This window comes from Podospora pseudoanserina, chromosome 5, assembly GCF_035222485.1.
Source record: "Podospora pseudoanserina strain CBS 124.78 chromosome 5, whole genome shotgun sequence".
NCBI lineage: Eukaryota > Fungi > Ascomycota > Sordariomycetes > Sordariales > Podosporaceae > Podospora > Podospora pseudoanserina.
In genome coordinates, this window is record NC_085924.1 from 1,387,824 (window position 1) to 1,409,600 (window position 21,777).

General features: G+C 53.0%; 7 protein-coding genes across 7 annotated transcripts; 2 read left to right on the plus strand and 5 right to left on the minus strand.

Moving 5' to 3' along the window:
• Nucleotides 1-1,201: 1,201 nt before the first annotated feature.
• QC764_503395 (uncharacterized protein) lies at nucleotides 1,202-2,186 on the minus strand. The gene is made up of 2 exons (XM_062947594.1): nucleotides 1,640-2,186; nucleotides 1,202-1,574 (listed from the first exon to the last, which is right to left on the minus strand). The coding sequence occupies exons 1-2, from the start codon at nucleotides 2,113-2,115 to the stop codon at nucleotides 1,409-1,411; spliced, it is 642 nt and encodes a 213-aa protein (XP_062798800.1). The 5' UTR covers nucleotides 2,116-2,186; the 3' UTR covers nucleotides 1,202-1,408.
• A 768-nt stretch (nucleotides 2,187-2,954) lies between these two features.
• Nucleotides 2,955-11,394, minus strand: POL2 (DNA polymerase epsilon catalytic subunit). Its single transcript, XM_062947595.1, has 3 exons — nucleotides 9,407-11,394; nucleotides 9,207-9,352; nucleotides 2,955-9,157 (listed from the first exon to the last, which is right to left on the minus strand). The coding sequence occupies exons 1-3, from the start codon at nucleotides 10,024-10,026 to the stop codon at nucleotides 3,162-3,164; spliced, it is 6,762 nt and encodes a 2,253-aa protein (XP_062798801.1). The 5' UTR covers nucleotides 10,027-11,394; the 3' UTR covers nucleotides 2,955-3,161.
• Nucleotides 10,688-11,191, plus strand: QC764_503410 (uncharacterized protein; the record flags this gene model as incomplete). The annotated part of the gene is made up of 1 exon (XM_062947596.1): nucleotides 10,688-11,191. One exon carries the CDS (start codon nucleotides 10,688-10,690, stop codon nucleotides 11,189-11,191), a length of 504 nt encoding a protein of 167 aa, XP_062798802.1.
• Nucleotides 11,395-11,672: 278 nt separating the features above from the next.
• QC764_503420 (uncharacterized protein) lies at nucleotides 11,673-12,782 on the minus strand (the record flags this gene model as incomplete). The annotated part of the gene is made up of 1 exon (XM_062947597.1): nucleotides 11,673-12,782. The coding sequence occupies one exon, from the start codon at nucleotides 12,780-12,782 to the stop codon at nucleotides 11,673-11,675; it is 1,110 nt and encodes a 369-aa protein (XP_062798803.1).
• Nucleotides 12,783-13,744: 962 nt separating this feature from the next.
• On the minus strand, nucleotides 13,745-14,329 carry QC764_503435 (uncharacterized protein; the record flags this gene model as incomplete). Its single annotated transcript, XM_062947598.1, has 1 exon — nucleotides 13,745-14,329. One exon carries the CDS (start codon nucleotides 14,327-14,329, stop codon nucleotides 13,745-13,747), a length of 585 nt encoding a protein of 194 aa, XP_062798804.1.
• A 1,719-nt stretch (nucleotides 14,330-16,048) lies between these two features.
• On the minus strand, nucleotides 16,049-17,462 carry QC764_0076980 (uncharacterized protein; the record flags this gene model as incomplete). Its single annotated transcript, XM_062940731.1, has 3 exons — nucleotides 16,049-16,782; nucleotides 16,945-17,195; nucleotides 17,272-17,462. 3 exons carry the CDS (start codon nucleotides 17,460-17,462, stop codon nucleotides 16,049-16,051), a joined length of 1,176 nt encoding a protein of 391 aa, XP_062798805.1.
• Nucleotides 17,463-18,202: 740 nt separating this feature from the next.
• Nucleotides 18,203-21,392, plus strand: QC764_0076990 (uncharacterized protein; the record flags this gene model as incomplete). The annotated part of the gene is made up of 2 exons (XM_062940732.1): nucleotides 18,203-18,733; nucleotides 18,789-21,392. The coding sequence occupies 2 exons, from the start codon at nucleotides 18,203-18,205 to the stop codon at nucleotides 21,390-21,392; spliced, it is 3,135 nt and encodes a 1,044-aa protein (XP_062798806.1).
• Between the last annotated feature and the right edge of the window lie 385 nt (nucleotides 21,393-21,777).

A 21,777-nucleotide genomic window follows, 5' to 3' on the forward strand; every position in this document is an offset into this window, starting at 1 on the left:
TATGGTGTTGTGATTTTGTTAAATATGGGAGTGCCAGACTGGAAGCCCCATTATCTTTGCATTTATTCAAAGCTATCCGTTTGCCTGTCCTTTTGCTTATCCTTTTCCTTTTGTTTATAATAATAATAATGAAGTTAGAAAATCAAAAACACCAGGAAACCCTGGGCACGCAAGATAAAATGCTTCAGCAGTGGCCCTGCCCACTGCACCAAAACAAATAACTAAGCTTAATGACGGGAGGCTTGCAAAGCCCCGAACGAGGGTGGTGTTTTTTTAATACCCTCAAGAGGGCACTTTCTTTTGTTTACCACCAAGATTGAAGAATTTCGTCAGAATATAGCCTGCTGGTTTTGAGTGTAGCTTGACGTTGCCTGGGTACATAGCAGCCGGGTGGGAGACCACAGACAACCCTTTACTCTTCGCCTATCTTCCATTTTGCCAGATCTCCTTTGCTGATTGGCTGGGACCATCGAGTTCAGACACATGTGAGATATGTCCGATAACCCAGACATCTCTCTGCTGTTTATGGATAATGAAGTGGAGTTATTGATTACCCCTATTTTGGTCGCCATTATTACAGTCAGCATCACCATGCATGTCTCTACCAGCCTGGATGCTATTTAAAAAAAGCTCATTTCCGAACAAGTCTCTTGGTGATGTGGCTATTGAGGTCCTCGTAAAAGCAACAGACAGACAGCAAGAGTGAAATCAACCCATCTGCCCAGTGTGAGTGGGACTTAATTCTTAACGTGAAAACTCTGCTCCAGGCTACACGTGACGCACGGCTGCGCTTGTTGACATCACGAACCTCGTCGGCTATCCTCGGCTATATCGATCCTTACCCAGCAGCAGCCAACTCTCTACCGTCCGATGTATACCAAGCTTTTGTGTCTAATATTCAACAAGGAGCTCCAGTGGCCGACTGGTAGGGAGCGACGCGTAGCAGAGTTGCCAGTTTCTGTAGACCCTTTTCCGTCTTCGCCACTGGTCACGGCACTTATGTATATGGGACCTGTCTGCACTCGAGATCCTGGTTCGAACCCAGGACTGGGCTCATTGCTTTTTGTTTTTTGTTACTTTTTCTTTTCTTCAGTCATGCTGACCACTGTCAGTCTCATTCGTTTCTTGAGTAGGGATCTCGTGTTTCTTCAATGAAAACTTATTGCCTGCAAAGTAATTTCTTCCATGTAAACCAAGACTTGTGGGCGAATAGCAACTTAAATTTATCTAGCAATGAAAACACAGAATGTTGTAAACAAAAGACGAAAAAAGAAAGTCTCTAACGACTACCGTCACTACCAAATAACCCACCGACTACCTACCTAGATTCCCACACAACCAAAACCTCAACCCAAAACAACAAAACAAAAAAAAACAAAATTCACGAGTTCGGTACACAGCCCAACCCCTACAAATTCCCACAAACGTTGGCCCCCGCCGAATCGATCCCATAAGTCTTCTTCCAATCGTTACTAAACCACCACCCCCCCCTGCCCGGCCCACAATCCCTCTGTATACTCCCCCAAGCAGTAACCATCTCATTAGCACTGCAAGGGTTATCACCTCCATAAGAACTACACATCATCATCAGCCTCCCTCCCAATCCACATATTCCCAACAACCACTTGAAAAGACTCACCAGATATACATCATACTCCCTCCCACATTACAAAACTCCCCCCCACGGGGCGGGATCGTGTTCCCGGTGCTGCACCAGTTGCTCAAGCAAGTGAGACTGTTCTCTAACTCGGACGCGTCGACGGGGTTGTTTGTGCAGCCGATTCTAATTCTGGCTTGCGAGGCTAGGGATGCGAAGGAGATGTTGGAGGTGGAGGCGAAGGGGAGGGGGTATTGCGGGGAGGGGTTGGCGAGGGTGGGGTCGTCGGTCCAGATGTCTGGCTCTGCTGGGGAGGAGGAGGAGTGAGTGAGGCTCCAGGGGAGGGGGTATTCTGGGGTTGGGGCTGTTAGATCGGTGGGGTTGTTGTGGTTGTTGTGGTTGTTGTTGTTGTTGTTGTTATTGGCTGAGGAGGAAGGATTGTTACTGTCATCCGAGGGGAAGACAGCGGGGGAGGAGAGGGTGAGGGAGGGGAGAAGGAAGAACAGAAGCGGTAGCATTGTGGTCAGATTGGGAAGAAGGTTCTTGTTGTGATGGATTGATTTTGGTGTGCCAAGAAGGAAGAAATAAGAAGCCCAGACTAGACACTTTTATGCCCAACTTCCAGTGAGGCATCCCGTTCTTGACTGGCGATATCTGACGACTTTGAGAACCATCACAGTAGGACTGACTCAGCCTGTGGCAAGGTGTGTGGCCATCTGGTTAGTGGTTGTCATTCTGTCAGTCAGGACGGAGGGAGTACACGTGGTGCCTGGGTTGGGTGACAGACATGAGTTTGTGGGACTGGACTGGACCGCGACCCGTCTGTCACTGTAACTTTATAAGGCGGGCTCATTGATGGTAAAATTAGGGTTCAGAACAGGTAGCCATCTGACATCATCTTGCGCCTGATATAAAAAGGCAAAACTTGGTTCATTGCGACCGAAAGATGACTCGTAGCGTTAAATCGCAATGAAAGCATCCCAGAACAGGCAAGCACAAGATAGCCGGTTGTACGACCCCGAAATCTTTGTAACATGACAAGGCTACTGGCCTCTCTGGAAGTTCTAGCAAGTTCTGTCCAACAGACAACTACGCCATATGACAGGTTTCAGCAAATGCCATCCCCAAATCACCATTCCGATCTCCCACGATGCTAATGAGACACTCCGCACTGGCAAAACCGATGAGCTTCTTTTTTTTAATGCATCACACCACCAACGACAGCCCGAAACCGGCCGGAAGGTGTGCTCCGCAGTCAACACAAGAAAGGAAGTCTAAATGTCTCGGATGGCCCGGGTCCAGGCCACCTGGCTGTCACACTGACGCCATGATCAGCATTCAAGTGAAAGATGGACGACCATAATAAAATCTGTGAAACAGAACTACGGAAATGTTCAAGTCCCATATCAAAATCCAATAATGAATCGAAAAAGGGACACCCAGCTTTTCAAAGATGAGCTTTTGTCATTCAACTACCTTATCAAAGCCAAGACCACCCCCCTTTAACTCCACAAAAGTAAACAAACAAACCCCCTATTTAAAAGCGGGTCCCACCCTTGCCCAATCACAACCCCTCCCAAATCTCCCCAACCACATCCTGCAACATCCTCAACCCATAAAAACCCGCCACCCTCTTATAAACCTTCAACCTCCTCATGACTTCCTCCCTCTTCACACTCTCCCTCCACTCCCCAGAGCAAGTACAATGTTCCATAAACTCATTCACCCTCGCCGCTCCACACTTCCCACACTTCAAATCTTGACAGGTCCACTCGACCACTATCCCCTCCACTTCGCCCACCAGCCTCTCCTCAATCGCATTCCTATCATACTCCGCCTCGCAATACTGACAAGCCCACCTCTTTGCCTGTGGCTCCTCGTCGGGCAAAGGCATCAAATCCTCATCCCTGCACAAATCCAACTCCCGCGTCATGGTGCAGTTTTCACAGCTCAACTGGGTTATCTTCAACGACTCCGAGGGATTCAGAAACTGCCCCTCCTTGGAGAACTCCCTCACGTCAAAAAGCGCCAACAACTCCTTCCTCAGCAATCTCGCCTCAAGAGTGATGTTCTTATCAAGAGAGAGCACTTGCATGAGCGCCTTGACCAGTTCCAGGATTGGGTTCGCCGTTGGCTTTGTTGACGCGCTCTTCTTATGCGTCGGCCCTGTAGACGTAGAAGAAGGAAGCAGCTGAGTGAGGTAAGACCCAGGCAAAACAGGAAAGCTGTAGTCATTGGCCAACTCTGGGTGAAGCATCTCCCTCTTTTGCGCCTGAATTAACCCTAGAATTTCCTTCTTGAGCGGCTTCTCAAAATTCTTCCCCAGGATGATCTGGTTAGCGCCTGTGGGGACCTTGTCATCGGCTTGTTGAGTGCTGTCACCACGGAAGGGGAGCTGGGTCATTCTTGGGGTGGCGGTGGGATCTGATCCATTAGCGGGCCGTTTGATGCCGTGCATGAGCTCGATGAACTCGACTACCCAATCTCGGAAGACTGGCTGCAGTCGGACTGGGAGGAACGTCGCGATTTGCCAGTGCATGATCATCTGGAGATCTTGCTCATCTTTTTCGAGAACTTCTTGGCAGGCTTTACCGCCGTAGTTGAACTCGTCGTACCAGACCAGATAGTCCCAGTATTCCTTGATTTCAAGATCGATGAAGTGGAACAGGGGCTTGGCTTTGATGCTCTTGAGGATGTACTGCGAGTAGGCGTACGCATTGCCAACCTCAGATTTGGTGGTTTGCAACAAGAGGCGGTTGGCACTGGCGTACACAACGTGCGACCCCACGCGGCGGAAGTCAGCCATGAGCTGGAGAAGAGCTTTCCGGCTCATCATCTGGACATAGTAGTGCAGAGCTCTGTCATAGAGACAAGATGCCGGGGACTCAACCCAGCGGATGAGATGCTGCACCATAATATCAGCCATTGTCGACCCTTTACAGGCCTCAGCCCACCATGACTTGACCATCTCGCGAAGGACTTGGACACCAGCGTTCGCAAATGCATTCTCAGACTGAAACGACTCTTCCCCACCCCCGCCATCACCAGCAGGGTTGAAGGAGATACTGTCCGCGCCCTCAAGCTCGTTGATAAGAGACGACGTCAAGATGGTATTGATACCAAGATTGCGAACCTCTATATCAATGCAAACTGAAGCATAGGTGCCAGGGGTATTAACCGAAGGCATCTGCACCTGATCAAGCGGACCAACCACGTCATCCTTCTCATACCCAGCATGGTCAGGCCGCGGACTAGGCGACCACCACAAAACAACACTGTTGGCTTGCAGTCGGCGGGCATAGGCAACGTCGATCAAGAAGCGGGGATCGTCCCGCTCCAAGTTGCACAGTGGCACATCGCCGTACTTGGCCAGGGCAGTCAAGTGCGTGATCCACGAACCAAGGCTAAGGTAGTGGTTCACCAGACGGCGTGCCACCACAGTTTGCCACCCAAGAGGCGGCAGCGAGCTATCGGCCGTGTCGTACTTGAGTGGCATGACAGGAAACTCGCCCAAGATGGGGATATCGTGCACCAGCAGGTTGCGTTGCGAGGATTGGATAACCATCATCGTCGGACCGGATTCCTCCTTCTTCATCTTCTTGACAATGTCGCCAATCTCGAGGAAAGCTTTGCGGCGCGTAGTGACCTGAGTGATCTTGACGCTCAGCTTCTCTTGGTATTGGAAGCGTTCTTGCCAGGTAGAGTCTTCACCCTCTTCGCTGATCCGCCGAGCAAGCAAATCTGAGTAAAGCTTGGAGATGTTTGGCAAATCCTGACCGCCGTCCTTGCTCTTCTGCTGGATAATGACATGTGCTTGATCACCGGTCGTCGAGAACAAGCCGAAGATCTGCCGGTCACCGGCGCTGATGTGTGACAGATACACATAAGACATACGGGTGCCCTCCAGATACGGTCTTGGCTTGGTTGGTTTCTTGAGACCATCAAGGTCAAACCCTTGCTCGAGACCCTTGCCAAGAACACCAGCTTGGCTGGTATCAATGGTGCAGAGATTACCCAACTGGAGAAGTGCCCGAAGGTTGAGTGGGATCTGCTTCTCATACACGCCTTCCACACTTGGGTGGTTAAACAGCAGTGAAAACTTCTCCGCCTCGGCAAAGTAGATCTCTTCTGGCACAGTGAGCTTAAAGAGGTGCACCGAAGAATGCCCATTGGGAAGTGTATGGTTGACCTGTTCCACCTGACATCCGTCAATCTCGATATCCGGCAGGTCTTTGCTCTTCAAGTTCAAGAAGACCTGACGTTGGACATTGATTTTGACCGTGTGGATCTTGTTGTCGATGAGTATATAAGCGATAACAATCCCTGGCATGTCCGTTGCCTTTAGCTGAAGAACCTGCCAAGTATTCCTGAAGGTCACCTCGGCCTGGTTGCGGAAGGTCTGCTGGAGACTGTTCTGTGCATTCCCACGCCTTTCACCGAACAGATGGCGTCTCCGTGCCCTGGCCTGCTTTTGAAGCTTCCACTTCTGTTTCTGGTATTCCAAGAACGCGGGGTAGTCCTCGCTTGGATCGGGCATCTTCTTGGGAAGGGCTGCAAAGGGATTCTCTTCTGGCTCAGGAGACTTGCGCTTGTGAGATAACAGCACTTTCTGGGAGGCAGCAATAGCCGAGGTAACTGTCTTGGGTTTGAGCAGATCACCAATATCCTCCAGATCTCCCAGCTGGTTGGTGATATCGTTCAAAGGGCGCTTGGTGGTGGGTCCAAAGAGATCGGTAAGCTTCTTCTGCTTCATCTTGTCTTCCTTGATGTTGATGCGGCGCTGCAGCCAGTCCGGATGGGGAATGCGCGGTACTGGGTTGCGGACCTTTTGCAGTGCTGCCGGAATGGTGATGAGCTTCTGAATAACAGAGCCAAGACGCTCACGGTAGTAATCCCAGTCAAGCAAGGCACGAGGATCCGTATCGGCTGGCTCTTCCTTGAGCCACTTCTTCAGATACATCCGCTTGGTCTCTTCCTCGGCAGAGAAGATGGCAACTGGCACGGCACGTTCAGTGACAGGCGCCCCCTTGGGCCTGGCACAGATGATAAACTTGCAGTTCAAGCCCTTGTCTTTGACCATCGCCTCACCCAAGAAGTCAGCCAAGCGTTTGGCCGTCGTGATGGATGTGGACTTTTGTGAGCCGTATTCCTCCAGAGTCTTGGTCATGCTACGGTTCTCGGAAATGAGCTCCATCAGCTCCTCGTCGGCAAGTGTTGTTCCTTTACTGTCGAGGACGTCGAGCCATCTGTTGGCAACCTTGGCCACAGCGGTGTAACACTCGGCCAGGGTGGTGCCGTCCAGGAAGAACTTGAAGATTTGCTGCTGGAAGATTTTGATGAGCTTCAGCTCACCTCTTCGCTTGACCTCGAAACCCTTCAGCTCAGCAAGACTGCCATCGTCGTTGAACACGGCATAACGCTTCTTCAAGTTCTTGTCCTCTTCCTTCGATGTTGGAAGAACCATGGCCTTGTACGGACCATCGACTTCGAAGAAGATGGAGTTGTCGCTGTGGGTCTCGTACTTGAACGTCTTCGGGTCAACAAGAGTCTGATACTGGTGGTTGGTGAACTTGTCGTGGACCAGGTGGTTCAACATGACACATGGATACGAAATGGTCATTTTCTTGCTGTTCTTGAGCTTGAAGGTGAAGTTCTCTGGGAACGTAGCCGGCAACATACACCAGATACCATCCGTGTCAAGCTCCAGTGGGCGACCGAGGCGCTCGACCAGAGATCTGGCAAGCTGAATAATGGTAGCGCCCGTCAGACAGGTAACGCCGGCCATTTCCATTGAGTACCAACGGGAACCCTTTCTCATGACGTATCCGTAGAAGGAGTTGAGAATGACCTTGTGCGCCAACTGCAACGAGTCAAACAGAACGATCATCTTCTTGGCGTGGTCAACCTCGGACGCTGATGCCCCTGAGCTCCTGAGGGCATCCGTCTTGCCTTTCCACACCTTGGCCTTTCCCTTGTAGTCGTAACGACGATCACGGAAATCGCGCACTGTGTCGATGTAGAAGGGGTTCTCTCGCTGGCAGATGATGGCTTCTCGGACAATCGTGGTGGAGTCGTGGATCTTGTGGTAGACCTTTTGCGAGTAGAGCTGCAGTCTTTTTCTGATCAGACTTGCCTGTTCATCAGCGGGTAGTTCCCGAAACGATCTTGTCGGCATGTTAGGCCTTTTCCCTGGAAACCGTTCGCTCTCCAACGCATGCCGAATCATGTTGTACTCGTCACGCTTCGCTGGTAGATACTCTCCTCTCCACGCCCATGGTAACCTTCTGTCGCATGTTTTGCCAGGCCGGTTGAAGTCACAGGCTGCGCAGTCTGACTCTGAGATCATGGAATCCGGCTGCAACCGATTGGTCGTCATGATGTTGGGATACATGGAGGCGACGTCGAGATGGTAGATCAGGGGGTTCTCGAGGCGGTTCGGCGTCTCCTTGAGGTTCATGAGCTTGGCAACGATTTGCTCCTTCACCTCGTCGTAGTTGGTGATATCGTCCATGGACTTCTTTTCTTCAACCGTGATACTAAACTTCAAGGCAGCATCCAGATCCCTCAACAACTCATCCACTGCCCCTGTGTCAACGGCAAAGGTGACGGGGATGTCTGCCCTGAACACGCCAGCCTCGATACTTTCGACGTGTCCACCAACATACGTCTCTGATTCCAGCAAGTGCCCTTCCCAAAATGACTCCTTGGCCTGGACGTGCTTGTTTGGAAGCACGATACCCTTTTGGTAGGCCTGCACCATCAACAACATCTCGCACAGGGTTCCTGTACCCTTTCTGAGCGTGTCGTCTGGGCCAAGCGGTAGAATCGTACAGAGAGAGAAAATGAAGGGGTGGACGTATTTCATGTAAAGATAGTAGGTGGCGACGGCATCGGAGACTGAGTACTCGGCTAGGGTTTGTGGTCTTTCTTGGGCGTAGGGTGTCATGAGTTCGGGATCGAGTTCGTCTGGGTCGTATCCAAGCTTGGCCACCGTGACTGCCTTCAAGCCTCTGCTACCTTGTGGCAGGTAACTGTCACGGTTGACCCAGTGAAAGCAGTCCATGTGCACGCTGTAATTGCACTTAAACTGATCATCGCTGTCCCTTTTCCAACCAATTTCGTGGTACAGGTCAATCCCGTTGATGCTAGCACGGGCTTCCACGAAGGGCCAATCGAAGAAATCACCGTTGTAAGTGGCGATAACGGTTGGTCGAGCTTCCTTGATGTGGAGAAAGAACCGTTCTAGTACTGACTTCTCGTCCGGCTCGTTGAAGATCATAAACGGCCCCGGGTATTCTGGTCTCGGTGTGTAATCGAAATCCGCAATGTCTTCGGAGACAACCTCTCGGTTCGTGATCAAGAAACCTTGCCCGTCGATCATGTAGGATATCATCATGATCTGATCCACCGCGGCATCGGGAAACTTTAATGGTGCCTTGCACGTCTCGATATCGTAGGCCATGACGACCGGATCTGCTGGGGCAAGGCGGTCCTCATTTCGAATAACCGTCGTCACACCGTTTTTGGCCTCTACAAAATACCAATTACCCACCCGAATGTCTGACAGGAGTTAGCCAACAGTGCGGGTAAAGAACCGAGAGGCACGTACCCAAGTCTATCATTACTCTAACGTGGTATGGGACGTCATATTCCCTGATATCAACAATAAAATCGCTTGCCTCAGCAAATGATGTCTTGTGTTGTTGGTCGTCTCTTCGTAAGTCGTCATCAAAAAGATCAAAGTTGCCGTTTGTTCTGCCATATGTTAGTAAGCCAGCAGGAGAGAAACCCCCTGAATGTCAAACTCACGTAGCAACCTCAGCATATGTGTCCATAGCATCCATCCCCTTCTTATTCTTGTCCGCTATCGGCATAATATCCCTCCTTGCCGCCATCAAGTCTTGCACATTGTGAAACTTGATCTCGAGAAACGTCCTCCTGTATCCCAGCAAGTGATTCGGCATGCTCAAATCCTCCTTCTCAATCCTTTTGATCGACTTGACCACTCCACCCCCAGGTACTCTCTTGCACCACTCCTCCACCTCCCCTTCATGACCCTTTCGGCAGGCTATCAAAAAGTATGGCTCAAAGTCCACCGTCGCCTTGAATGTCTGTCCGTCCTCCTCGATGAAGTAACAGTCAAGCGCTGCCCTGCCGCCACCTCCGGGAATCCGTGGGTCGTCGATAGAGGTAGCTTGTACGTTGACCAACCAACCCTCGCGCTTCCGTCCGGCGTCATAGCGCGCAAAACCCATATTCTCGTCGATCTGGTGTGCCAGTGCGGTTCTCTCCCACTTCTCATCCATCGAGGTGGCCTCGCCGCGGGTGCTGGACGAGGCCGCAAAGGTTTTAGTCTTGGGCCCATGGTACGCTTGTTTGCCGCCTCGTCGGTAGCCGCCCCGGGGCTGGCGGAGGGAGGTATTCGGCATGGTGAAGGTATGTAACTATCCCGTGGACGGGGTCAATTAATGTCGACCCGGGGTACTCTGTAGACTCAATGGCGCTGGCTGTGTTGGCTTTCTATGCTGGATGCCGCTGTGCGCTATACGCTATACGATAGTGGAAGTGCCGAGCAAAAGAAAACGACACTCAGTCATGAAAAAGGCGGCATTGAACTGATAGAAATGTCAAAGAACGAAAGACATAGCTCCTGAGTCCGTGGATTATTTGGGAAAGGTGCCAATTGGTGGTGGTGTTCGCTGTGGACCACTGCCTCGACTGTGTTGGCAAAAACCCATTAAACAAAGACGCGTTCTGAAGCGCGCTTCCAATCGCGACGCGACTTGGCGGGGCACTTAACGCAGGGGTGCAACGGGGACACCAGAAACCCTAACCCTCTGTAGACATCTTCCCCACGTTTTGGCAGACAAGTAAAAGCACAGACCACACCATCGAAACGGCAGTGGACAGATGCAAGACTTGAGCTCTGCATCACAAGCCGAAGCTCAAGACCAAGGCAAAGTAAGCAACCGGCCAGCTCAAACCCAGGTATGCCTCAATTGCACCCACATACTTCCCATATCGACTGTTGACATTCCCAAGTTTGCTCCAGCACCACCCCTCCACCGAACTCAACATCTCCCACCCAAGATGACCACCCCACCAAACGACTCCTCCAACAACCCTGAATCTGACCTCCCGTGGCTCCAAAAACCGACAACAATCACGCCCTCATCACCGTCCCAAAAACAAAATCCCCAAGAAGAAGACCTCTCCCTCACAGCAGCCCTATCAACCATCACCCCCTCCTCCTTCCTCACCGTCCACCAAACCCCCTGCGCCCGTACCGGCCTCCTAACAGGCATAGGCCTCGGCTCCGCAGTCGGCATCCTCCGCTCGATCCTCGGTCTCCCTATCCCCCGCGCCGCCAACTGGGCCGTCGGCACAGGCGCCCTGACCGCCATCCTCCAGTACGAGTACTGCCAGGCTAAGCGAAGGCAGGAGAAGGCCAAAGTGGCCAGAGTGGTAGAGGTATACGGGCAAAAACAGGCTGAGATGAGAGCGAAGGAGGAGGAGGATAGGAGGAGGAAGGCGGAAGAGGAGAGGAGGTTACTGGAGGAGCAAAAGGGGAAGAGTTGGTGGAGGGTTTGGTAGGGACGTCACAAAGTGTAGGTTAGTGAGGTGTAAGATAGGTTGTACATATACCAGTGGGAGCACCAGCACGAGGGGGAGCTTTTGGGTACCAAATATAAGATATCATTCATGATGGGTATATTTCCATTGTCATGTTAAAACAATTCAACGCTGCGCTATTCACCATGTTCAAGATCCTCCTTCAAATCCACCCAAATCACACCACTGAGAACAAAAGGAAATAAAAAAATAAAAAAATAAAAAAAAAAAGACAGTCATCCATGCGGCCGTTATCATTACTTCAGTAAACCCATGATAAAAAAGAAATTGTTGGCTAGCCTGCCGCTCACAAAAAGAACCAGGAACTCCATAATCCATCATTGCTAGAACAAGCTGCCAGAACCCTGCAAAAAGCCCAAGCCAGAAACCAAACGCCAGTTCCCCCAATGTACCGTTGAAAAGCCCCGTCTCCATCCTGGAAATAATCCCCATCCCCCAAACCCTAAACCGTCACCTTAACCTCAGCGCCCCCGTCCAAAAACCTCACCCTCCTCCTCTCCACCTTCTTCTTCACATCCGAGCTACTCCCACTGAGGCTAACAGCCGGACTCTCCCCTCGCCTCCTCCTCTGGCTCCTCCACGACCTAGCCTCTCGTTCCTCTCTTTTCCTGTACTCAGCCAGCTGCTGCTTCCTCTTCACCGTCCTCGCATAGGCCACCGCAGCCGTAGGCTTAAACCCAATCCCATTAATCCCCGTCCCATCATCATCGCTGTCATCAGGGTCATAAATCGTAATCTCGTCGTCGTGCCATGTCAGCGATGCCCTTAAGGGATCCGTAATAACCGTTGTCGGTGGCTTCGGAGCAGCCGCCGTCGCCTCAGCCGCCGGTGGTTTCGGAGCCAAAATCGGGAGGTTTGTAAGTGTCATAGCCGGCAACGGAAGCTGTGCCTGCGGCTGGGGAGTAGTCTTTCGACTGCGGGACTTTTTCGCAGCAGGCTTTGTCCTCGATGGTAGAGTAATTGCTCGAGGCGCGGTAGTGTGCGTGTTGGCGACCGTCTCCGACTGTTCCACCACCCCAGTATCAATCGCGAAACGGAGCGATTTTGGTGACGACTGCCGCTGCTTATCGGCGATATCTTGGTGTTGTTGTTCTGCATCCTGCAGACTGTCCCGGGTAACCGCATCCGCTGTCACATTATCATCCCCCATCACCACCTCCCGAGTCCTCGCCCGTTTGCGGGATCCCCTCTCCGAATTGTCCATGTCCATCTCTGATGACGAGGAGGTATCCATCGCGCTGCCAAAATCTGGGGGGGATCCAAAAGAGTTTCTGACACTGCCGGTGCTGTCTCCACTACTGTTGTTGGGGACGACCCCACCCCCACTCGGCGTGGGCCCCAGGGCGAGGCCCCGGAACCTGTGTGCGACGCAGCTTCGGGGGCTTGTGCTGCCATCGTCCGTTTGGGAGGAGTCGGGGCTGAAGGTGAACTGTTGTTGTTGATGTGCTGGAGAGGGGAAGTCGGGGATTTGACGTCCTAGTATCTGCTCGCGCTTTCGCTTTGGCGTTGAGAAGGGTGATGGCGCTGCCATTTCAGTCGTTGGTGTGAACATTCGAACGTTTCGGGAGGCGGCGGCGCTGGCGGTCAATTGCTGCTTGATGAATCCACCGAGCCTTATAGGGCTGCAGATGAGGTGCGGTAGTGCTTTTGGGACTCGATGATCTTGCCGACGATATAGCAGCTGTGGGAGTTGGGTGAGGAGACCTGGGAGGGGGGAAGGAGATATAAACAGCTGGCTGTACGGTAGTAGGTTCCAAAAACGTGGCAGTTGAGTGCAGGTGGTCTTGACAATGGATGGCTTGCCGATGCGCTATGCTATTGTTGGCCGCCCGGCGGTTGAATCGCTGAAGAAGGGAGTCGGAGTCTGAATGCAGGGCACCAGTGGCTTGTGCAGGGGTTCACCGCCCCACTTTTGGCAGTGGCATGAGCACATCGAGCCCCACCTTTTGCAACTTCAACTGATCACAATCGACCCAGAGACTCCGGTCCTGTCAAACGATACGTCACATACCCGATTGCTATTGCGGTACACGTGGGATATGTTTCACAGAATCTTTTGGTGTCTATTAACTTTTAGTGTTTGACAACCAGGACCGAGTACAAACCCAACCTTTTGCCCAACCTGACGTTGATACCATCGATGCCAACCACGTCTTGCCCGTAGCCTTGTTTGCAACCACATCGCCAAAGAGAACTCCATAAATTTCCAACCAGACGCAGGAATTCTAAATCTTCAAGTCTCGGAGGCGGGTGAGCATCTGTTTAGCATACAAGGGGCGTTGGTATAATGTAGTCTCAGCTTTCTCCTAGCTTGGAGAAACACCATCCCAACCTCAACGCTTTGGAATCCTCGCTTGGAAGGGGTTGTGATCTCAGCATTGGGAGTTGTAGTCCCAGCTCTTAATGCAACAGACTGGTACTTACACCATCACAATCTACACCACCCTCTACCCAGGCGATTGAGTCATTCTTCAACTTCACCATCTCAGCCCCTTACGTGGCTTGCGCGGCTTTCTACACCGCGAGGAAGCCATCCAGGGAGCGCTTGATAGCGCCATGGTCCCGTGCGCAATCACGGAGGGTTTCATCCAAGCACTTGTTGAAATTTTCGCGCTCCCTGTCTTGCATCTTTATCGAGTTTGCGGCTACCGAGATGTCAGATTGCCCTTGCTGATCACCGAAAAGCACAGCCTTGTTGACCGTGAGCTCAATGGCAGGGACTCGATCATGAAGGGCCTGAACTGCTCGAGTAAGGGCACCCAACGTAGCAGCGTCGGTCGACAGAGCAGTGGCACCCGTGGCCGGCAGGTTGTTGTGCTTTTTGAGGGCCTCGATCGTGTCTCCTTGATCTTTGATCAAACGCGCTTGTTCCTGCAGGATCGGGTACATGTTGGCTTGCATGTTGGTGATATTCTGGCAGAGCTGGTCAATTTCGGCCTGTGTGTCATCAACACGTTCATCGGCAATCTTCACACCGGTTCCAAGGGGAAAAGGAGTCGTCTTCTCTGTGCTGTGAGGATCGAGGGCAAGATCGGCGATACTGTCGACGGTAGAGCCCAAAGTTTTGTCAAGATCCTTGACGGCTTCTGTGGGCGCCATGTTCTTGGAGCCAACTGACACTGAACACAGCCAATGCTCTACGTCGTCGCAACTGCCGAGGTCGACTTCAATTGCATAGATCTCTTCATCGCGCAACTCCTGCATCACTGTTAGACACTAGAAGGAACTGCTCAGTGTCGATGGTCGAGATACTTGCCTGCATAATCTGAGTAAGCGTGATCACAGCATCAGGCTGGATAGCGGCGGGGTCGAGAACGGGAGCAGCGTTAGCGGTTGAAGAAGCAGCCTGAGTCCGTCATTACGTGAAACGAAACGCTGGGAAAGTTGAGCATGATAATTGACAGTGTTGGCATTGCAGCGGCATTTCACAGTGAAAACGAGTGTGTATGGAGGCAAGCCAGGGTAGGGAACCATTGACGGCAAATGTGTTTGATCGGGGACTTACATCAACCGAACCCACGGCCGTCTTCTTGCGATGCTGGGTTTTTTCCTTTGACTTCACCATTGTTATTCGTGAGCAGGCGGGCTGGCAAAATGGAGTCGCGAGGAGGCGATATCAGAAGCGCGGGCCGGCGAAAACAGATGCTCAAGTGGGCACGAACGAAAGCTCCAACAGGTGAAAAGAGAGGCGCAAGGAGGAGAAAATGGAGCAGAGGAAGAAGAGGGGATCAGAAGAGGGTAATTTATACCTGGGTAGCAGAATGCGGGGCCAGCCAATGGTCGGAATCAATCCCCATTGTTTACCTATTGTTCCCTATCATCGTAGCAGGGTGAATAGATAAGGGACTCACACAGTTAGTCACCAAAGTATCTACGTTAGCTGGTTGGCCGATCTTTCCACTCGCGAAGAAGGAGCAACGCAACACTCGGAGAAATCAGGTCGTAGAAGAATATCCGGGAAGGGCAGAGGGCACAAGGCAGGAGAGCTTAGGGAGAAGTACTCTAGGGCAGTGGGAGGGTGAAAAAACGGGACGGCAGCAAGGAATACCGGCCATCAAGGTACTTGACGGGCATTAACAGAAAGCATTAGCTCAGATAGAAACACTCGATAAGTAAGAGTCTAGAATATATGCCCATATAGATATGACAGTGCAGAAGCTACCGCACCCTATGATGGCCATTATCGTGGTCTAGTTCTCATCGTGCTGTTAGACCATCCGCCACACCAGCCACACTGCACTGCTACCCCCTGACCAAACTCTGATGACAAAAGTATTGAACAAAGGCAGGCCACATTGCGTCCTTCCCAGTGGATGGCAAATGTCTTTTCTCTCCTATTATGACCTTGCCGTGGATAGTAATTCTCTTTGCTCTGCTTTCGTTTAAGACTCATGCAAAGCTGAGCCTCGAGGATCTATGATCTCTGTGCATAGCAAGGGATGTTTACATACTCTTCTGGCAGAGGGAGGTGTTCGGAGTTCGGTGGTTGCAAGAAAGACTAATGTTTGCATTGTGATATCTAAGCTACGTTATAGACTCACCAAAGAAACAATCTCTTCAGCTGCATCGACCGTATCCCCTCTGACACCCAGTGTCGCAGTGCGCACTCGTTGTCCCGCAGAAGCCACCAGCGCTGCAGCATTGATTGTTGAAGTCGCCACCGTTGCATGTCCACCCGCCCTTACTTGGCCCACAGCTGCCATCGACAGAGGGAATGTTGCTGGTAAGACAGGCACTCGAGAAGCTCTTCTGGCTATTGCCATTGTCAGTCAGGCACACAGCATATCAAGAGAACAAGAACCTGAAATGTAAGGTAGCTTACCATCCTTGACCGCAGTGATTAGCAGTTCCGCCACAATTCCCAGTTGCTGAACAACAGTTCCCAAACGCCGATCCCACACACGTCTTTCCATTGGAGCCGCATTTTCCATCAGTCGAAATGCTCCCGCTTCCACTTAAGCAAGTGCCAAAGCTGGGCTGGCAGCCCACGGCACAGTGGTCCACTGTTCCACCGCAGTTACCAGACGACGAACAGCAGTTTCCAAATCCTGAGCCTGTGCAAGTCTTCCCGTTGGATCCGCACTTGCCGTCGGTGGAAATAGTGCCACTACCGCTGTTGCATGTCCCGTAGCTGCTTTGGCAGCCGGCACCGCAGTGCGCAGTAGTGGTACCGCAGTTGCCGCTGGACGAGCAGCAATTACCAAATCCTGAGCCTATGCACGTCTTCTTGTTCACATAGCCGCATGTACCATCGGTCGAGATGGAACCACTTCCACCGCTGCAGGTCCCGAACCCGCTCTGACAACCAGCGCTACAGTGATCCGTCGTGCTACCACAGAAGCCATTCTGAGAGCAGCAGTTTCCAAAGCCAGAGCCCGTACAAGTTTTGCCATTCCTTGTCCCACACTCCCCGTCAGTCGAGATGGAACCGCTCCCGCCGGTACATGTGCCAAAACCAGACTGACAACCTGCACCACAGTGATCACTGGCACCGCCACACCATCCTCCTGCCGAGCAGCAGTCTCCAAAGCCAGAACCAGTGCAGGTCTTGCCATTGGCACCGCATTGACCGTCGGTAGAAATATTTTCTGTCCCAGCATCACAAGTGCCAAAGCCAGACTGGCAACCGGCCGCGCAGTGATCAGTGGTGTTGCCGCACCAGCCTCCTGACGAGCAGCAGTCGCCAAAGCCGGACCCAGCACAAGTCTTGTCACCGTTTGCAGGGCCACACGAGCCGTCAGTACTGACGTTGGACTCAGTGCAGATGCCGAAAAGAGATTGGCAGCCGGCACCGCAGTGTCCAGGCGAGTCTCCGCACCAGTTGGTAGATGAGCAGCAGGAACCAAAGCCTGAGTTGGTGCAGTTGTACAAGTTGGGATAGCCACAAGAGCCGTCGGGGGAAGGGACGCCAGTCCAAGGGATATTGCAGTTGCCGTAGCCCTGCTGGCTGTTTTTGGTGTGTCTTGTAAGCAGATGGGCATTGGAACGGAGGGAACGGAAGTACTCACCAGCCATCTCCACAGGCGTCTTTAAATCCGCAGCGTCCATCGGCACCACAGCAGGCTCCCCAGGTAGGCGTGCAAACGTAGTCCTCTAATGAGTTAGGGCCACAGCTGCCATCGTCGGTGAGGACGCCCGTTTGCCATGCTGGAGGGTCCCCGGGACTCTGGGATAGGACACCGCCGAGGTTCCCGGCGAGGAGCCCTAATAGGGTGGCCCATGAAGCGCGCATCGGGTAGGCTCCGCTCAATGTTGGGCTTTTGTCTGTCGTGTGATTAAATGGTCAAGATAAAAGGTGAGAAGGGGCAAGTCACCATGGTTCACTGCGTTACGCTTCACCTTACAGTGTCTAGTGGGAGAGTGGATCATGATATGGTTGACGACCTCTCTCTCACCCTCGAGCAGCTATAGACCTCCCAAATGGCACTCACATGGGAATGGGCAGCAAAAAGTCCGATGCTCCCACTTTGGTCCCCGGATTGATAATTTTGACGGCAGCCTGGCCTTGGCGTGCCCATATCACACCTCTGTCACAAGTCCATCAAGTCTGGTCTTTGGATCAGCGCGTGTTCCAGACCTGCTCCGGGTGACATCGGGCCGGGCAGTAGTCCCTTTCTTTCTAGAGCGACTGTACTTGCCGGGATCGGGATTGGAGTTTTCGGGGCGACGCGGCCCGGATACTCCGCTAGGAGCCCGATTGCTGACGGAAAGTCAGGGAGTTGAACAAGTAGTCGCGAGTGACGGGAAATCACCTGAGAATGTCTTCATGTTTGCCACATGCAAGAGAACGCCGATCCCAGCTAGGTAGGTCCTTGCTTATGTTGCAAATTTCCTGCACTATTGACTCCAGACTCCCGGTAACGAGAGCAAGCAGAAGTTGATAAACATGTGTATAGTCCCAGCACAGCACTGGCATTCCTCATGTTAGAAGGTCCTGTCGAGCATCTAGCCTGAAGTGCCTGTCCTGTGAGGATGACACTGGCAGGTATGAGTCGGACCGGCACAGGCCTTTGGGCCGCTGCTGTGCTCCTGCTCCTTCTGTGCGCGTCGCCGCTTCTTTATTCTTCTACAACAAATATCAATGTCGTCACCGCACCCAACACCCAAAATCTGCCTCGGGATGCTGCTGCCATCTCGATTAAGCGTCGTGACACTGCCGCGATTCCCGACGCTCGTCGTGGCGTTGCCCACACCAACCCCCTCAAGCTCACCCCTCACGAGCCTCTTCTTTTCGAGGAACCTGTCGAGGGGTCATCTCCCGACCTGTCAAGACGTTCCGAAGGCTTGTCAAAGCGGCGAGACGGGCCGTTGTACTGCCATGACGGCCCCTGCATTGACAACAGCTGCTGCGGCCCCGACAATGTCTGCGGCTTTGGCCCTGATTTCTGCGGGGAGGGCTGTCGTTCCAATTGCAACGCGACGGCCATGTGCGGCGAGCACAGCGAGTTTGCTGAGATGCCTTGCGGAATGAAATTGTGTTGCTCGGCCAGCGGCTGGTGTGGTGTGAGTTTACACTTACTTGTGTGCTATTCTGAGCGACTGCTGACTGTCTACCTAGTCGACCGAGTCTTATTGCCACAATGCCGACCCCTTGCGAGGCACGTTGCCCTGTCAGGCCGGATACGGTTCCTGCTACATCACAGGCCCCCCATCGTGCCCCTACGGCGGTGGCAGTACAGGTGGCCGTCACATCGGATACTATCAGTCTTGGAACGTTCGCAACCGCCTCTGCAACAAGGTGTCTCCCAGACAGCTGAACACCACCGGATACACTCACTTGTTCTACTCATTTGCTTCCATCGACCCGGTCACCTACAAGATCGCCCATGCTCATCCCGATGATCCAGCCATGATGCGCGAGTTCACCAGCCTCGCCAAGCCCGGGCTGAAGACATGGATTGCCATTGGCGGCTTTGACTTCAGTGACAAGGGCACGCCCACTCACTTCACCTGGAGCAGGATGGTTGCCGACTACGGCCGTCGCGCTGCCTTCATCTCGTCGGTGAAGGACTACATGGACGAGTACGGCTTCACTGGTGTCGACATTGACTGGGAGTATCCCGGTGACCCTGACCGAGGCGGTAATAAACTGGCTGACACGCGCAAGCTCGTTCTGTTGATGAAGGAAATGCGGGCAGCATACGGCAGCAAGTACGGCATCAGCCTGACCTTGGCGCCCGACTACTGGTATCTGCGTTGGTTCGATGCCAAGGCCATGGAGCCCTACGTCGACTTCTTTGGCTTCATGGCGTATGATTTACATGGTCCGTGGGATGCCGACGTCAAGGCTTTGGGTAGCAAGGTCCGTGGCCAAGCCGACATTCGCGAGATTTCCGAGAACACAAAGCCGCTCTGGTTTGACGGGCTGAACCCAGCCAAGCTCAACTTTGGTCTGGCGCTGTACGGCCGCGGTTACACCCTGGCAGACCCAACTTGCAACCAGCTGCTGTGTCCGTTCTCCGGGGGCAGCAATCCGGCACCATGCACCAATTATGAGGGTGTCATGTCACTCCACGAGATCCAGCAGCTGATTGATAGGAAGGGTCTCACACCGCAGTACCTCTCTGATGCCATGATGAAGCAGATCACCTGGGATGATCAGTGGATTGGTTACGACGATGACGAAACATTCGCCGCCAAGAAAGCATGGGCCGACTCGAGATGCTTTGGCGGCACCATGGTCTGGAGCATCGACTTTCAAGTGGCTGGGTCCGGTGATTCTGAGGACGAGAAGTACGGTGATGTTGTGTACATTGGTCAAGAGGTGTTTGAGACTCCGGCTGCACAATGCCAAGCTCCCTGCATCATGGTCTTCCCTTCTAGCAGTTTATCTGAACCCAAAGTCATCACCATGCAGCCCTACACGGCCACGTTGGAGGTCGGCACCACCACCACGACCCTGGTCGCCGTGAGCACAACGAGCACCACGACTGTCACGGTTGTTAACTTCTTCAATCACTACGTCACAAGCGGACAGCAACCCGGTGCAGTCGTCACTCTACGACCGAGCTTCCAGCCGCCGCCCATCATGCTGGCGGTGACTGGCCAGGACGGACAGACAACCTCGAGAACTGTTCTTCCTCCGCCTCTGGGTGGCGGCGCTTCTGATGGTGGTTACGGCGGTGATCCAACCACGACCTCTGCAATGGTTTCCAGCACCACAAGCTTTGTTGGGCCCGAGAATCCGCCAGTACCAACACCCGTACTTGGTCTTGAAGACATATACGTGGAAGATGAGGACGATGACCTCCCGACCCCAACTATCGACTTTCCCGGGTTTCCGCCCGACGCGACAGAAATTATCGAACCCGTGATCGAAACCGATATCCCCCCACCCCCTGGCAAGACTCGTATCAAGTGTGACGCGTGGTTCTTCAATCTTTGCATCGACTGGCCCGAACTTCACATCAAGATCTTCTGGTGGGACATTGAGCTTCCCCAGGGCGAAGATTTCGGCCCGGGCCCGCTCCCCCCCCGCTTGATCAAGCGGCCGCCTGGCTGGACGTTTGGCTGCCGCACACCTCCGTGCTCTCTTCCGCCGTGGCCCAAGATTAGGCGCGGAGGCGGTGGCGGGATGCTTTCTGTCACACCCCCGGCTCCAAACCCCTGCAAACCAGTTACAGCAACACTCACCATCTCGACAACCTCGTATGGTACAACAAAGACTCAAGGCACCGTTCGAACCATCACAACACGCACCATGTCGAGCGAGTTCCCTATACTTGGCTGTTCCCTCACGGACGCCACCTTCAGTGTATCCGAAACCGCCTGCGCAACACCGCAACCCGCCCCCCGATCGCTGGATGAGCGGGCTGTGCTCGACGACGTACCGTCCGAGCTGAAAGAAGATGACGACACAGCTGGGTCTGAAACCAGGCTCAAGCTGTTTGGGCGGGACTGCGATACGAACATGGTGGATGTCATCTTCATCCCTACAGACCCTTTGAGCACTAATATTAGATTCCGTCAGCAGCTAGAGGTTTCTAGGATGGAGGGTCATGTTGGGGGTTTTACGGTAATCGAATCGACGGATCCTGTCTTTGTGGCCTTTTTCTATGTGAAAAAGGTCAGCACGGCTTATGCAAACTTTCTGCTCAATCAGGGCGATGATCTTGGGGTAAGCTCCGTTTTACCGCCGCAAGGTCTTCTGCACATGCGCTAACATGAATTCCGCTCTCAGATTGCCGACGATTCCTATATGGTGGCGCCACCGCCGGCCTATACGGGGTATGGGGCCGCCGCAACTCGGAAGCGGCACGATGTCACAGGCTTTGCCGACCCCAGCCTCGCCCTGATGAGCAACAAACACAACATGACGGTAGGCAACCATCGACGACAACAAGGGCTGGCTCGGCGAGATTTGATAAATTATAGCTACAACTGGGGGCCGTCCCATCTGTCAATTCCCCCTAACGTCAACTTTAACGACCCGGCCATGGGAGTGAGAGCAACCTTGCATGATGGCCAGCCTGGCTACCGGTACAACAGGCACGAATCGGAATGCCAGGGACAATACGTCTACATTATAGAAAGCGAGTTTGACCGTG

Excerpts from the sequence above, each read along its gene's own strand:
- QC764_503395 (XM_062947594.1), bottom strand. The coding sequence starts at position 2,115 with ATGCTACCGCTTCTGTTCTTCCTTCTCCCCTCCCTCACCCTCTCCTCC. Across the intron at positions 1,575-1,639 it reads GGGAGTATGATGTATATCTG|TTCTTATGGAGGTGATAACC; the intron begins GTGAGTCTTTTC and ends GATGATGTGTAG.
- POL2 (XM_062947595.1), bottom strand. The coding sequence starts at position 10,026 with ATGCCGAATACCTCCCTCCGCCAGCCCCGGGGCGGCTACCGACGAGGC. Across the intron at positions 9,353-9,406 it reads ACATATGCTGAGGTTGCTAC|AACAAACGGCAACTTTGATC; the intron begins GTGAGTTTGACA and ends AACATATGGCAG. Across the intron at positions 9,158-9,206 it reads TAGAGTAATGATAGACTTGG|ACATTCGGGTGGGTAATTGG; the intron begins GTACGTGCCTCT and ends AACTCCTGTCAG.